The sequence below is a fragment of the Sorex araneus genome, chromosome 6, assembly GCF_027595985.1.
Source record: "Sorex araneus isolate mSorAra2 chromosome 6, mSorAra2.pri, whole genome shotgun sequence".
Lineage (NCBI taxonomy): Eukaryota > Metazoa > Chordata > Mammalia > Eulipotyphla > Soricidae > Sorex > Sorex araneus.
Genome location: NC_073307.1, coordinates 20,272,378 through 20,287,352, shown reverse-complemented (window position 1 = coordinate 20,287,352; position 14,975 = coordinate 20,272,378). Strand labels below are relative to the sequence as shown.

At 41.5% G+C, this 14,975-nt stretch overlaps 2 protein-coding genes across 2 annotated transcripts; both read left to right on the top strand.

Annotated features, from left to right (window-relative positions):
- Positions 1-3,276: 3,276 nt before the first annotated feature.
- Positions 3,277-10,585, top strand: LOC129406100 (protocadherin beta-5-like). Its single transcript, XM_055143990.1, has one exon. The coding sequence runs from the start codon at positions 3,657-3,659 to the stop codon at positions 6,042-6,044; it is 2,388 nt and encodes a 795-aa protein (XP_054999965.1). The 5' UTR covers positions 3,277-3,656; the 3' UTR covers positions 6,045-10,585.
- A 534-nt stretch (positions 10,586-11,119) lies between these two features.
- Positions 11,120-14,456, top strand: LOC101553529 (protocadherin beta-6). The gene has a single exon (XM_004611257.3). It carries the CDS (start codon positions 11,567-11,569, stop codon positions 13,949-13,951), a length of 2,385 nt encoding a protein of 794 aa, XP_004611314.3. The 5' UTR covers positions 11,120-11,566; the 3' UTR covers positions 13,952-14,456.
- The last annotated feature ends 519 nt before the right edge of the window (positions 14,457-14,975 follow it).

The following is a 14,975-nucleotide window of genomic DNA, read 5'->3' as shown; positions in this document are numbered from 1 at the left end:
GTGGTGGGAGGGATACTGGGAACATTGGTGGAGGAGAATGGGCACTGGTGGAGGGATGTAACTGAAATGCAAACATGAAAGTTCATAAGTTTGTAACTGTACCTCACGGTGATTCACTAATAAAAATTTGAAAAAAGAAACTAAGGCTAAAATTAAAAGGAATTCTACTGAGTGGAGGAAATAGTCACATTTTATAAATTTACAAAGGGCTAATATCCATCATGTATAAAGAACTCACAAAGTTTTACAGTAAAATAATCCTCATCAAAAGGTGGATAGAGGAAATGAACAGATACTTCTTGGAAGAAAACACACAGGTAACTAATAGACATAGGGGAAAGTTCTTATTACTTATTATAAGGAAAATACAAACTAAAACAACCGTGAGAAAGCACCCACGTCAGTGAGAATAGCCTATATCAAAATGAATGGAAACAGCCAGCACTGCTGGTAAGGATGCTATGAGAAAGGAATATTCATTTACTTTTGGTGGGAATATAAACTGACTGACCCTCTATGAAAATGATACACAGACTTCCCAAAAATTAATAATAGAACTTTTACAAGGCCATGAGATTCCAATCCTTGTCAATAACACAAACACAACCTAAGAACACAAAAGCATCAATTCAAAATGACATATGCTCACCTGACGAGCTACCTAGAATCTATTGACCACAGAGGAGAACCTGGCAAGCTTTCTGTGGCATATTCATATCCAAAATACAGTAAATAATATATAAATACTTCTTGGAGAGCCCATAAGCTACCGAGAGTATCCCGCCCACACAGCAGAGCCTGGCAAGCTACCTGTGGCATATTCAATATGCCAAAAACAGTAACGATAGGTCTCATTCCCCTGACCCTGGAAGTGCCTCCAATTGTTGGGAAAGACGAGTAAGGAGAGGCTGCTAAAATCTCAAGGCTGAGTGTAATAGAGACATTATTGGTGGTCGCTTGAGTAAGTTGACGAACAACGTGATGATAGTGATACAGTGATATGCTGACCTATGTTTCTTGTAGCACTATTTATAGTAGGCAACAGTTGAAACAATCCCCATATCCAATGACTGATGTATAAATATAGAAGTTGTGGTATACAAATGGAATACTACTCAGCTATAAGAAAAGATAAAATGTCTTTTGCTACAACTTGGATGGATCTGAAAGGCATAATGTTTGACAAAATGAATCAGACAGGGAAGGATAAATACCAAATGATGTTATCCACCTGTTGTATATTAAAACAACAACAAAGGAATGAACAGTAGCTAATGACAATCCCTTTGATTTTGAATACAGAATTGAATACAGAACTGAGATCAGGCAGGGAAGGAAGTGGGTTAGGGAGTGGGAGGGATGTTAGAAGCTGGACTCTGGTGGTGGTGGAAAGGCAATTTATTTTGTACACCATAGGTATGAACTTAAATACTGTTGTAACCATGTTAAACTACATGAAAATTTTAAGAAGTTTTGTTCATCTATAGTATTAGCAGGGTAACTCAGTGGTAGAATGCTTATCTTGCATGTGAGATCCAGGGGTCAATCCCTAACCTCTCTCCTCCCCCCCACATGAGCAATCACACACAATATCATAAGTAATTTCAAATGCCAGTCATAGAATGAGTGAAGATATTTGTTAAACTAACATCTGAAAAGTGGTATGTCCTTACGTAAGGAACTAGAGAATTAAGGATAAAGTGCAAGTGTCAGACAGGGGAGATAGTTCAAGTGATAGAGCAGGTACCTAGCAGGTACAAGACCCCGAGTTCACAATTTGCTTCCCATTCTCAGCACCTTGAGGTATGAACCATATAAAAAAACCCCAAATATCCCAAGTAGAAAAACACACAAAAAGCTTGGCAATCACTTCATAAGAATATACCCTTTAATGGCAAATAAAGTGTGAAATTATGCTATAGTTAATTCATAAAATTTTAAAGTTACAAAGTGATTATCACTCCAGAGTGGTTGTTTGTTGATTTGCTGGAGCGGGTACTAGTAACATCTCCATTGTGAGACATTTTGTTACTGTTTTTGGCATATCTAATACGCCAGGGGTAGCTTGCCATGCTCTTTTGTGCTAGCGGGATACTCTCAGTAGCTTGCCAGGTTCTCCAAGAGGGGCGGAGCAATCGAACCTGGGTCAGCCTCCTGCAAAGCAAATGCCCTACCCGCTGTGCTGTCACTCCAGTCCAAGAGTGGTTAAAATTAAAATACAATATTAGATGTTGACTAGATTATTGTAGAAACTGAAACTCTCATTCATTGCTGGTTTTGGTAAAAAATGTATTTAAAAAACTAAATATAGCATTTGCAGTAGATCCATATATTTATATAAATTTTAGTACACAATAATTCATGTCCTAAATATATTGAATATATATCAAATATATTAACATACATTAAATATACTTAACACATATTAATATATATTAAATATAGCATGCATAATCAAAAGTCACACCAAAAGTCATCTACAAGAATGTTTATTGCACTCACTACTCGAAATAGCCCCAAACTGGAAAGCCCCAATACCCATCAACTGGATGGATAAACAAATTGTGTAGTGTAGCTAACTGATAGTAGAATGCAATAAGCATACAATCAATTGAAACAAATATAACAGATGAATTTTACAAGTATTGTAATTTTACTCTATATGTCCACTGGAATAAATGTTTAAAGATCTCCTCAAAGAAAACCAAAACAATGATTAGTCAGGAAAGTTCCTGTTTTAAGGGAGGAAAGTGGTCACAAGAGACTGACAGGAATCCCCTTCTGGTAACATTTTAGTTTTAATTTAGGTTCTGCTTATAGGAGTGTGTTCATTGTGAATGTTCTTTGAGACGTATGCTTTTGATTTGTGTCCCTTTCTGATGTACAATTATTAAAAATACAAATGATTTTTAAAATGGTAAATAACTTGTTGATATAATCAAACAAGAAACTCACAAGTCTGGGAAATAGGGTTAAAGGGAAAACTTTGACCTGCTGGATGCCCAGTTCATTCCAAGCACCTGCAGGGTTCAGCCCTCACCACGCACCATCAGAAGCCAACCGATTACCATCACCAAAAGGTCACCAGAAGCAACCTCCAAGCACCAAACCAGCAGTAGCCTAGGAGCACTGCCCGGTGCTTAAACAAAACTCAAAACAAAAACTCACAGGAGAATTCTTTGTGAACTCAGGATACTTATGAAGAATATATCATTTTAGTTTACTCTGAAAATTACTATTTCACTGTAAGTTATTGGCCAAAATTTTCTTTTGAATTTCTAATAGCTAAGAACTTGAAATCCAATCGGAAATCATCTGTGACTTAAAAGAATAGTGGTACATACCTTAGTAATATTTGGAATTAAATGGTAAATATGAATGCTATGGTAAATCTGAACACCTGGTGGCGCTGCAGGCTAGGCGTTTGTGTAAAGGGCTCTGGATATCCGGGGCGCCATTAAGCCCCGAATCAGAACTGGGAATGCTCCCTAGAATCAGCAAGCATTTTAAGTCAGCCCCCCAGGCAGAGCTCTGCAGAGGGCATTGTTCTAATGCAAGGCCCTGAGAAAGGCCTAATTCAAGTTTATTTAGCGAACCATCTGGATTGATTGTATACCGGATAAGAGAAACTGCACGTCTCTGACGGAGCCTGAAGGATGGAGACTGCGATAGCCAAAACGTCACGGAAAAGGCAAGTTATGTTTCTTGCTATATTATTGCTTTTGTGGGAGGCTGGCTCTGAAACGATTAGGTATTCTTTGCCAGAAGAAACAGAGAGTGGCTACTTCGTGGCCAATCTGGCAAAAGATCTGGGGCTCAGGGTGAGGGACCTGGGCACTCGGGGCGCGCGAATCCATTACAAAGGAAACAAACAGCTCTTGCAGCTCAATACAAAGACCGGGGATTTACTTCTGTCCCAAAACCTGGACCGAGAGGTGCTGTGCGGGGAGATGGAGCCCTGTATTCTGCATTTCCAATTGCTACTGGAAAACCCGGTGCAGTTTTATCAAGTTGAACTGCAGCTCACAGATATAAATGATCATTCTCCTGAGTTCCTAGAGAAAGAAATGCTGCTAAAAATTCCGGAAAGTGTCCTTCCAGGGACTGTGTTTCCTTTGAAAACGGCCCAGGACTTTGACATAGGTAATAATAGTGTTCAGAACTACACAATAAGCCCAAACTCCCATTTTCATGTTGTCACTCGTAATCGCGGAGATGGTAGAAAATACTCAGAGCTGGTGCTGGACAAAGTTCTGGACAGGGAGGAGCAGCCCGAGCTCAGTTTAACACTCACAGCGTTGGATGGTGGGACTCCGCCCAGGTCCGGGACCACAGCAGTCCGCATTGAGGTCATGGATATTAATGACAATGCTCCTGAGTTTCTACAGTCGCTGTATGAGGTACAAATACCTGAGAACAGTCCTCTTAACTCCTTAATTGTCACTGTGTCTGCCCGAGACTTAGATGCTGGAACATATGGGGAAGTAGCCTACTCTCTATTCCAGGGCGATGATGTCACCCAACCCTTTGTCATAGACAATGTCACAGGAGAAATTCGTCTGAGAAGGGCATTGGATTTCGAGACAACTAGATATTATAACTTGGAAATTGCAGCCTCAGATGGTGGGGGTCTAACAGGAAAATGTACTGTGGCAATAGAGGTGCTGGATGTGAATGACAATGCCCCGGAGCTGACCATGTCCACACTCACCACGTCCACCCCAGAAAACTCACCAGAGACTGTAGTTGCTGTTTTCAGCGTTTCAGATCCAGATTCCGGGGACAACGGAAGGATGGTTTGTTCCATCCCGGATGATCTCCCCTTTCTCTTGAAGCCGACATTCAAGAATTTTTATACCCTACTAACAGAGAGACCCCTGGACCGAGAGAGCCAGGCGGAGTACAACATCACCATCACGGTGACAGACATGGGCACCCCCAGGCTGCAAACACAGCACACCATCACAGTGCTGGTGTCAGACGTGAACGACAACGCCCCTGCCTTCAGCCAGCCATCCTACACACTGCTGGTGGGCGAGAACAACAGCCCCGCCCTGCACATTGGCAGCGTGAGCGCCACCGACCCCGACGAGGGCAGCAACGCCCAGGTGACCTACTCGCTGCTGCCGCCCCAAGACCCGCAGCTGCCGCTCGCCTCGCTGGTGTCCATCAACGCCGACAACGGGCAGCTGTTCGCGCTGCGCTCGCTGGACTTCGAGGCCGTGCGCGCCTTCGAGTTCGGCGTGGGCGCGTGGGACCGCGGCTCGCCCGCGCTCGGCAGCCAGGCGCGCGTGCGCGTGCTGGTGCTGGACCGCAACGACAACGCGCCCTTCGTGCTGTACCCGCTGCAGAACGCGTCGGCGCCCTGCAGCGAGCTGGTGCCCAGGGCGGCAGAGGCGGGCTACCTGGTGACCAAGGTGGTGGCGGTGGACGGCGACTCGGGCCAGAACGCCTGGCTGTCGTTCCAGCTGCTCAAGGCCACGGAGCCCGGGCTCTTCAGCGTGTGGGCGCACAATGGCGAGGTGCGCACCGCGCGGCCGCTCAGCGAGCGCGACGCGCCCAAGCACAGGCTGCTGGTGCTGGTCAAGGACAATGGCGAGCCGCCACTGTCTGCCAGCGTCACGCTGCACGTGCTGCTGGTGGACGGCTTCTCGCAGCCCTTCCTGCCGCTGCCCGACGCGCCTGCCGACGCGCCTGCGGACGACCGCCTCACCGTCTACCTGGTGGTGGCTTTGGCCTGCGTGTCGTCGCTCTTCCTCTTCTCCGTGCTGGCCTTCGTGGCCGTGCGCCTGTGCAGGCGGCCCGGCCCTTCTGCGGGGGGCCCCTACCCGCTGCCCGACGCGCACTTCCCAGGACACCTGCTGGATGTCAGTGGCGCTGGGACCCTGTCGCACAGCTACCAGTATGAGGTGTGTCTGGCGGGGGGCGCTGGCACCAATGAGTTCAAGTTCCTCAAGCCCATTCTGCCCACCTTCCCGCCTCAGGACACTGAGGAAGCAGTAGAGGAAAACCCCACTTTTAGGAATAGCCTTGGATATAATTAGAAATCTGACCATGATACGTATTTTGGACGTTATCTCTCAATTTCCTAGAGATTTCGTGAGAGTATCATGGAGAAAACTTCCACCTTCAGATATTTCCCTTTTTTAATTAATTTGTGAACTCTATTTTCTCTTGTCATATTTTGGGAAACTGAATTCTACTCATTGCATTGCTTCCACAATATCAATATAAATCCCCCATGCTATTGATTTTCCTTAAAAGTTTGCTCTGATTTATTGCAGAAAACTGTCTTGATACAATAAAATCAAATATTATTTCCCCCCTGTATTTTATCCATCTAAACATTCTTTTTAATATTTTGTTTAAAATATCCAAAATGTTTTTCCAGTTTGCATTTTGATAGATATTTCCATAGATAGCACTGCATGTCAGAAACTGTTAAAATTTAATGACTTTTAAGAAATATTTGACAATGGGCTAACAAATTACAACAGTACTAATTAAAATATGTAAACATGATTGTTTTTGATCATTTTAACATGCAAATGGAAAAATAAATCAAGTTTGGCACAATGTACTTTTTAAAGTATATAATACTAGGGGATGAATTAGGTAAGGTGTTTGCCTTTCACATGACCAACACTTGTCATACCCGATGTGGTCTGCTGAGTCCATATTAGGTGTCTTTAAACTCAGAGCCAGGAATAAGCCTTTGGAGCCATTTGCTGTGGCTCCTAAAAGAAAATAAAAATGAAAGAAAAAAGAAAATAGATGATGCAATAAAGAAATTGTGGTTTATATACACAATGGAATACTACTCAGCTATAATAAAATCACTGTCACTGTCATCCCATTGCTCATCGATTTGTTCGAGCGGGCACCAGTAACGTCTCTCACTGAGAGACTTATTGCTACTATTTTTGGCATATCCAATACGCAGCATTAGCTTGCCAGGCTCTGCCATGCAGGCTCCATACCCTCAGTAGCTTGCCAGGCTCTCCGAGAGGGGCAGAGGAATCGAACACAGGTTGGCCGAGTGCAAGGTGAAAGCCTAACTGCTGTGCTATCGCTCCAGCCATAATAAAATATAAAATCATTCAATTTGATGCCACATGGATGGAACTCAAGGGTTCTAAATATTGAATAGAGCTAGTTAGAAGAACGTATATGTTTTCTCTCCTATGTAGGATATAATTAATCACTTTATGGGAACATCAAATGGTCAAATAAAACAGAACTTAAGACTTGGTTTACACAACTGAGCTTACCTGGGCTTGGGGCAGTTTGGGCTAGTTTCTGGACACTGGTGAATGGAATGAAGTCTGGTGGTGGGAATGGTGATAGAATGATGTATGCATGAAACTGTCACTCATGGTATTATTAATCACAGTATTAAATAAAAATTGGAGGAAAACATGGTTTACTATATACTATCTGCTATGAAATTCACTTCAACTATTATATAGGCAAATTGAAAGTTAAAATATGGAGTAATAAAATAGTGCATACTATTCATGCAATGATAAATAATGTAGATGTAATAGCAAAGAAGATATCTCCCCACTGCAAAAATAAAGAAAAAGAGGCATAGTTGGATAATATATAATGATAAAAGAAGAATACGTAGCAACTCACATACGTATATACTAAATACTAGAGCTGCAAATAATTGAATCAAAATAAAGTGATACTGAAAGGAGAATTCTATCAAAATTTCTGACTTAAGCCTGGGTTTTATTCCCATTACTGCACTGAGATGAAGGTAGTCCTTGAGCATTGCTGGGTGTGGCCCCCAAAATAAATAAAATTGGATACCTCAACACCCTCTCTCAACAATTGTTAGAATTAGGCAGAAAATCAGCATAAATAAAGAATAACCTAACATCTTCATTAACCAGTAGGAGCAAATATATTTAAAGAACACCTAGCCAACAACCATAAAACACTAGTTTTGTAAGATAGAATGCATAAACAGATCATACTACAAACTTCAACCCACTTAGAGGAATTGAAATCTGTATTGCACTGTGGGTTCTCCAGTCACAATAGACTAAAGCAGTAGTGAAAACATAATAGAAAAATCTTCAAACAGTTGAAAATTAAATAAGACATCAAATGAAGTCATGGATCAAAGAAAACACCTCAAATGAGATGAAAATAGGTTGAGCTTGATTAGAAATACAAATACAACAAATAATTTTATAAGACAGTGTAGAGAGGGAAATTTACAGACCTACAGACATACATAAGAAAAGAATTAAGTTTCAAATAATTCATTGATGCTCCCACCTCAATAATCTAGAGGAATACAAAGAAAATTAACCCACAGAGACTGGGAAATAGTTCAAAAAGTAGAACACAAGCTTTGCGCATGCAAGTGAGAGCCTTGCATTTGATCCCTGACATATATTGTCCTCCAAGCATTGCCTGGATTAGTCTTCTAGAAAAAAAACATGCTCCCACTGAGCAAGTAGGAGAAGAAAAGAAGGAACCAGTGAAACTTAAGACTAAAATAAGAGAGTAAATAGAAAATAATAAGCGAGCTTATTAAAATAATCAACAAGTTTGGAAAAACTTTAGTAAAAGTGGCAAAAATATCTATTCTCCAGTCATTTGAGATACCAAATGTATTTCACATATTTTAGAACGTTCAGCATTAGATATCCCACTGGGAGATTATTTATATATTTTTCCTAAATGATGGTTTTTCTTCACATATAACTAAATTTAAGAAGAACCATGAGAAGTTCAATTTGTCCTTGAAAATTAGTCTTTCATTTCTAATAAACTTGAAGAATTTTTAAATGTTATAATGAATAAAACAGAACATGAATATGTGTAGCATAAATATCAAAATCTGATTCATCAACTATGTAACCATTTTTAAGTTAAGTAAAACTAGCTTTATATTGTTCCATTTGTTAAATTAATTTCAAGTCATGGATAATCCAGCATTTCAATAATTTAAAAACTGTATTACTTTATTTTAGCATACATAAGCACAAAAAGCATTTTACACTGCCTACCTTTCCCTGTTGTGTATAGAGATAAAAGTTTTATCACATAATGCTTGAACTTATGTTGAAAACTACAAACAAAAGTATTATATGTATTGAATAAAGTGTGGTTTACATGAATAGATCCATTTGTTCAAATTGGTGCAGCAGTGGTTTATGAAGTTTATATAAATAGCTGTACATGAGGCTGGAGAGATAGTATGGGGTAATGAGCTTTGCCTTGTATGCAGCCAACCAGGGTTGAATTTCTGGTGCCCCACGTGGTCCCCTTAGCCCCACCAGAGGTGATCCCTGAGTGCAGAGTCAAGAGTTGGCCTTGAGTACTGCTGGTTGAGTTCCCCCCAAAAGAAGATAAAAATAGCTATGGAAACACTGATTGGGAAGCATAGAGTGGAGAATTGATAGAATTGTGAAGAAAAGTAGATTTACTATTAAGATTAGAGATTTCAACACTCTCCCTCAACTACTTATAATAAAAACTAGACAGAATAAGCAAAGACAGGATAGCTGTAGGTGTAATGAAATAAGCTAATACTGTGTAGCTAGGAAAAATTATACAAAAATGTTTATACTGTTTATATATACATATATGTAAAACATTTGTCAAAATGAGCCCATTTAATATTTGTTCCTTGGTAAATATGTTTATAAAAACAGTCAATTCAACTCTATTAAAGCAAAAGAGGTAAAACAGAGATGCATTATCCTAAAGCAATCTATTGTAAACTACTTTCTATAAAAAGATAATTTTTCCACATATAAAACCGATGCCACTTGGGGAACTATTAAGATGTCAACTTCTTTTAACAACACACATTTTAAATACATTATACTACTAATAAAAAATTCTTTAAAATGAAAAATTATTTAATAAGCTGTATTTGAGGAAGCCTCGTGGCACTGTAGAAGAGAATAAATCTCAGGATGCAGAAATCACATTAAGCTAGTATCAGAATGCCCACAGAAAGAGGTATTTAGGATTAAGTAGGAAGCCACTTTGTGGTGGCAGTGCAGGCTAAACTAAGCCTATTCAAAATGTCTGTAAATGTTGATTTTATTTCATCAGTTTATTTTGTTATTTATACCAAGGAAGATTATCATAGTAACATTTATCAGGTGAACCAGGGAGCTTGATGCCGGTGACCACATTTTTAATCTCTAGAGAGAAATACCTTTCAAATATATAATGATTTTTATCTGTTCATGCTTATTTAGCTCTTTATTTTTCATAGAGTTGAGGTGTTGGGAAATATTCTCAGTATTTAGTCTTTTTATTTTGGTTTTTACCTAGTTAATTTTACTTTAACTCAACTGACTTCCTCTCACTAAATATGAGCTAAATATGAAATTTATTATGTTTTGTATATTTTTGTGTTGCTATTGGTACATTGATTCATTTGATATATTTTATACTTTCTCATTTTTCTGAGAAAATTCTGAGAAGTATGAAACTAGTTGTAATGTAACATCAGTGAATTCCATGGTATCCAATCAAGTATAAACCATATTATCTGTATTGCAAACCATGATGCCCCAAATTAGAGAGTAAGAAGGAAAGTACATTCGACAGAGCAAGGGGGTGGGATGGGATGGGGGTGGCAGGAGGGACACTGGGAACAATGGTAGTGGAAAATATGCACTGGTGGAGGGATGGATGTTCTATCATTGTATAACTGAAATGTAATCGTGAAACTTTGTAAACTTTGTAACTATCTCATGGTGATCCAATAAAATTTATTTTAAAAATAAATTTAAAAAGTATAAACCATATTTCATATTACCTACTCTGCATATATAACAAAACACAAATTTTTGTTTTTGTCATCACCTGAGTTATACTATTTTGAGACTTCCATAAAAATTACCATTAGTATTGCTAACCAATGTGTAAATTTTGTAGTTTGTTGATGTGTGTTTTATTGGGCCAATTAAATAGTACTCATAAATTCACAAATAAGTGAATTTTTACACTTACAAATTTCAACAAATAATAATCCCATTGCTAAAAGTTTACCATAGAAAGTTTATATTATCTAAGGAAGTGATTCTTAAACATTAGTATAAATGAGAATCCTTAGGGGGGAAGATTGATAAGCAGATTTCTCTTAGCACCACAAAAATATCTGATCTAAGATCTGGAAGGAAGCACAGAAATTGACACATACATAAGATCCCTAAATAATTCTTTTGTGGTCCACACACTTAGGTTAAGAGACACAAATGTGATCTAAAAGTCTTTATAAGTTAGACTTTGTAAATAATTTTGAACAATCTCATGAAGTTACTCATATGAACGCATGGTGGCAGTGTAGGCTAAGAGAGTGAATGAAAATTGGGTGGACTCCATTTTCCTGAGAACCCTTAGAGCAATGCAAAACATATTTACAGCAGAAGCTCAGCTTAGATCAGCAAGGCAGTCATCGCTGGACACGGTACTAGAATGAACTGAAATTTCACTAACAAGGACATATCGGAGGGTTGATGGTGGACTTTGTGACTGGGTGTGAAAAAGGATTTTTCTCCTGGATTCAGGCATAACAACAGAGATGGCACTGACAAAAGCACACTTCGAGAAAAGGCAAGTGGTGACCTTCGTTTTATTGATGCTTTGGTGGGAAGCGGATTCAGAACCGATTCAGTACTCTGTATTGGAGGAAACAGAAAGTGGCACGTTTGTGGCCAACTTGACAAAGGATCTGGGACTCAGGAAGGGAGAACTGGCTGCACGGGGTGCCCGGGTTGTTTTCAAGGGGAACAGACAGCTTTTGCAGTTTAACCCACAAACCTATGATTTACTGTTAAATGAGAAGCTGGATCGTGAGGAGCTGTGTGGCTCCACAGACCCGTGTGTGCTACCCTTTCAGGTGTTACTAGAAAATCCCTTGCAGTTTTTTCAAGCTGCCTTGAAAATTCAAGATATAAATGATCATGCCCCAGAGTTCCCCACCAGAAAAATGGTACTGAAAATATCAGAAATTGCCTCACCTGGAAAAGTATTTCCCTTGAAAATGGCACAGGATTTAGACACTGGCAGCAACAGCCTCCAGAGCTACAGAATCAGTCCCAACCCCCACTTCCACATCTTTACTCAAAATCGCAAGGATGGCAGGAAGTTTCCTGAGCTGGTGTTGGACAAGGCATTGGACCGTGAAGAAGAGTCCGAGCTCAGGCTAATTCTTACAGCACTAGATGGTGGGTCTCCACCCCGGTCAGGTTCTACAGAGATTCAGATTCTGGTACTGGACATCAATGACAATACCCCAGAGTTTTCACAGGAGCTTTATGAGGCTCAGATCCCTGAAAATACCCCTGTTGGCACTCCGATAATTAGTGTTTCTGCAAAAGATTTAGATGCAGGACTTTTTGGGGAGGTTTCATATGCTCTATTTCAAGTAGATGGTGTTAACCAACCCTTTGAAATAAACCCAGTTACAGGAGAAATTCGACTGATGAGAATGTTGGATTTTGAGGAACTTCAATCATATCAGGTGGATGTCGAGGGCACAGATGGTGGGGGACTATCAGGGAAAAGTTCAGTTATCATCAACGTTCTGGATGTAAATGACAATGCCCCAGAATTAACCATGTCCTCACTCATCAACTCCATTCCTGAAAACTTGCCAGAAACTATAGTGGCAGTTTTCAGTGTATCAGATGCAGATTCTGGACAAAATCAACAAGTTGTTTGTTCTGTAGATGAGGATCTTCCCTTTCTTCTAAGACCTTCAGTGGAGAATTTCTACACGTTGGTCACAGAAGGGGCACTGGACCGAGAGAGCCAGGCGGAGTACAACATCACCATCACAGTGACAGACATGGGTACCCCCAGGCTGCAAACACAGCACACCATCACAGTGCTGGTGTCAGACGTGAACGACAACGCCCCCGCCTTCAGCCAGCCCTCCTACACCCTGCTGGTGGGCGAGAACAACAGCCCCGCCCTGCACATTGGCAGCGTGAGCGCCACCGACCCCGATGAGGGCAGCAACGCCCAGGTCACCTACTCGCTGCTGCAGCCCCAGGACCCGCAGCTGCCGCTCGCCTCGCTGGTGTCCATCAACGCGGACAACGGGCAGCTGTTCGCGCTGCGCTCGCTGGACTTCGAGGCCGTGCGCGCCTTCGAGTTCGGCGTGGGCGCGTGGGACCGCGGCTCGCCCGCGCTCGGCAGCCAGGCGCGCGTGCGCGTGCTGGTGCTGGACCGCAACGACAACGCGCCCTTCGTGCTGTACCCGCTGCAGAACGCGTCGGCGCCCTGCAGCGAGCTGGTGCCCAGGGCGGCAGAGGCGGGCTACCTGGTGACCAAGGTGGTGGCGGTGGACGGCGACTCGGGCCAGAACGCCTGGCTGTCGTTCCAGCTGCTCAAGGCCACAGAGCCCGGGCTCTTCAGTGTGTGGGCGCACAATGGCGAGGTGCGCACTGCGCGGCCGCTCAGCGAGCGCGACGCGCCCAAGCACAGGCTGCTGGTGCTGGTCAAGGACAATGGCGAGCCGCCGCTGTCGGCCAGCGTCACGCTGCACGTGCTGCTGGTGGATGGCTTCTCGCAGCCCTTCCTGCCGCTGCCCGACGCGCCTGCCGACGCGCCTGCGGACGACCGCCTCACCGTCTACCTGGTGGTGGCCTTGGCCTGCGTGTCGTCGCTCTTCCTCTTCTCCGTGCTGGCCTTCGTGGCTGTGCGCCTGTGCAGGCGGCCTGGCCCTTCCGCGGGGGGCCCCTACCCGCTGCCCGACGCGTACTTCCCGGGACACCTGCTGGACGTCAGTGGCGCTGGGACCCTGTCGCACAGCTACCAGTATGAGGTGTGCATGACTGGAGACCCTAGAACTGGTGAGTTCAAATTCCTGAAGCCATTATTCCCCAACCTCTTGGCTCAGGACACTGAGAATGAAATTAAAGAATCCCCGAACAGCAGAAACAGCTTTGTATTTAGTTAAGTAATTGTCAAGTGAACATTTCCTTGATTGTGCCCAGCACAAACAAGCAACCCTTTGCATTGCTTATTTTTAAAGATTGTATTGCTGTTTAAATATATACATATATCAAACCTACTCATGTCCCTTATCATACTAAAATTTTTCTCTAAAATTTTAAGTTCCCTTAGCATTTTAATGGCACTGAATATTAAGTGTATATTTTCTTCATATTTTATTTCCTATGTTGAATCATCTTTCCATAACTATTAGTTACTCAAGTAGGTTTAGAAGAAATTGTATTTAATTTCTTTTTTAATGTCTTTTACTGTAATACTGAAAGTTTTATATGATCTTGCAGTTCCATCTGTGGTGACTTTTGTCTTAGTCACATAGCATTATCCTTGCAAAGTGTTTGAAATTCTTTATAGTTCCCCAGGACTCTCTATGCTGAGAACATATAACAAATATACCAGGCTTGTTTCTCCCTAATTGTACTTATATATGTTTTCATTAAAATATTAACACAGTAAAATTGTGATACCCTCATTGTGAGAACCATATAAACCATATTGTATGAGTATTTTGTGACTATTTACACAGTGCATTGCATGTACCAATATTAGCACTTTAAGTTATTCTTGTTATACATAACAAGGAGAAGATCTACATCATTTGACAACCCTTTCACTGAACTAATTAGATCAAATCAAAACTTGGTAAATTCTTTTACAATGTTTAAGAAATTTCTGGGCTGGGGATTTAGCTTAAAGGCTGTACAGGAACACTGCAACTGGGAGATCCAGGGTTGATTCTCATTATTGTGTGGTTTCCAAGCACCATTGGGAGTGACTCCTGAGCTCTGAGCCAGGACTGCCAACTCAAAATCCAAAAGAAAAAGTGTCAGGGCCCAAATATGCTCCAAAACCATTGAAAGTTTTCAAGTATCAGGATAGCATAGTATACTTCCTTATTCTTTAATTTTCCCTACAAATAAAACTTCAAGTGTATTGCACATATTTACTTAGATTTTCTGTATTTTCCTCCC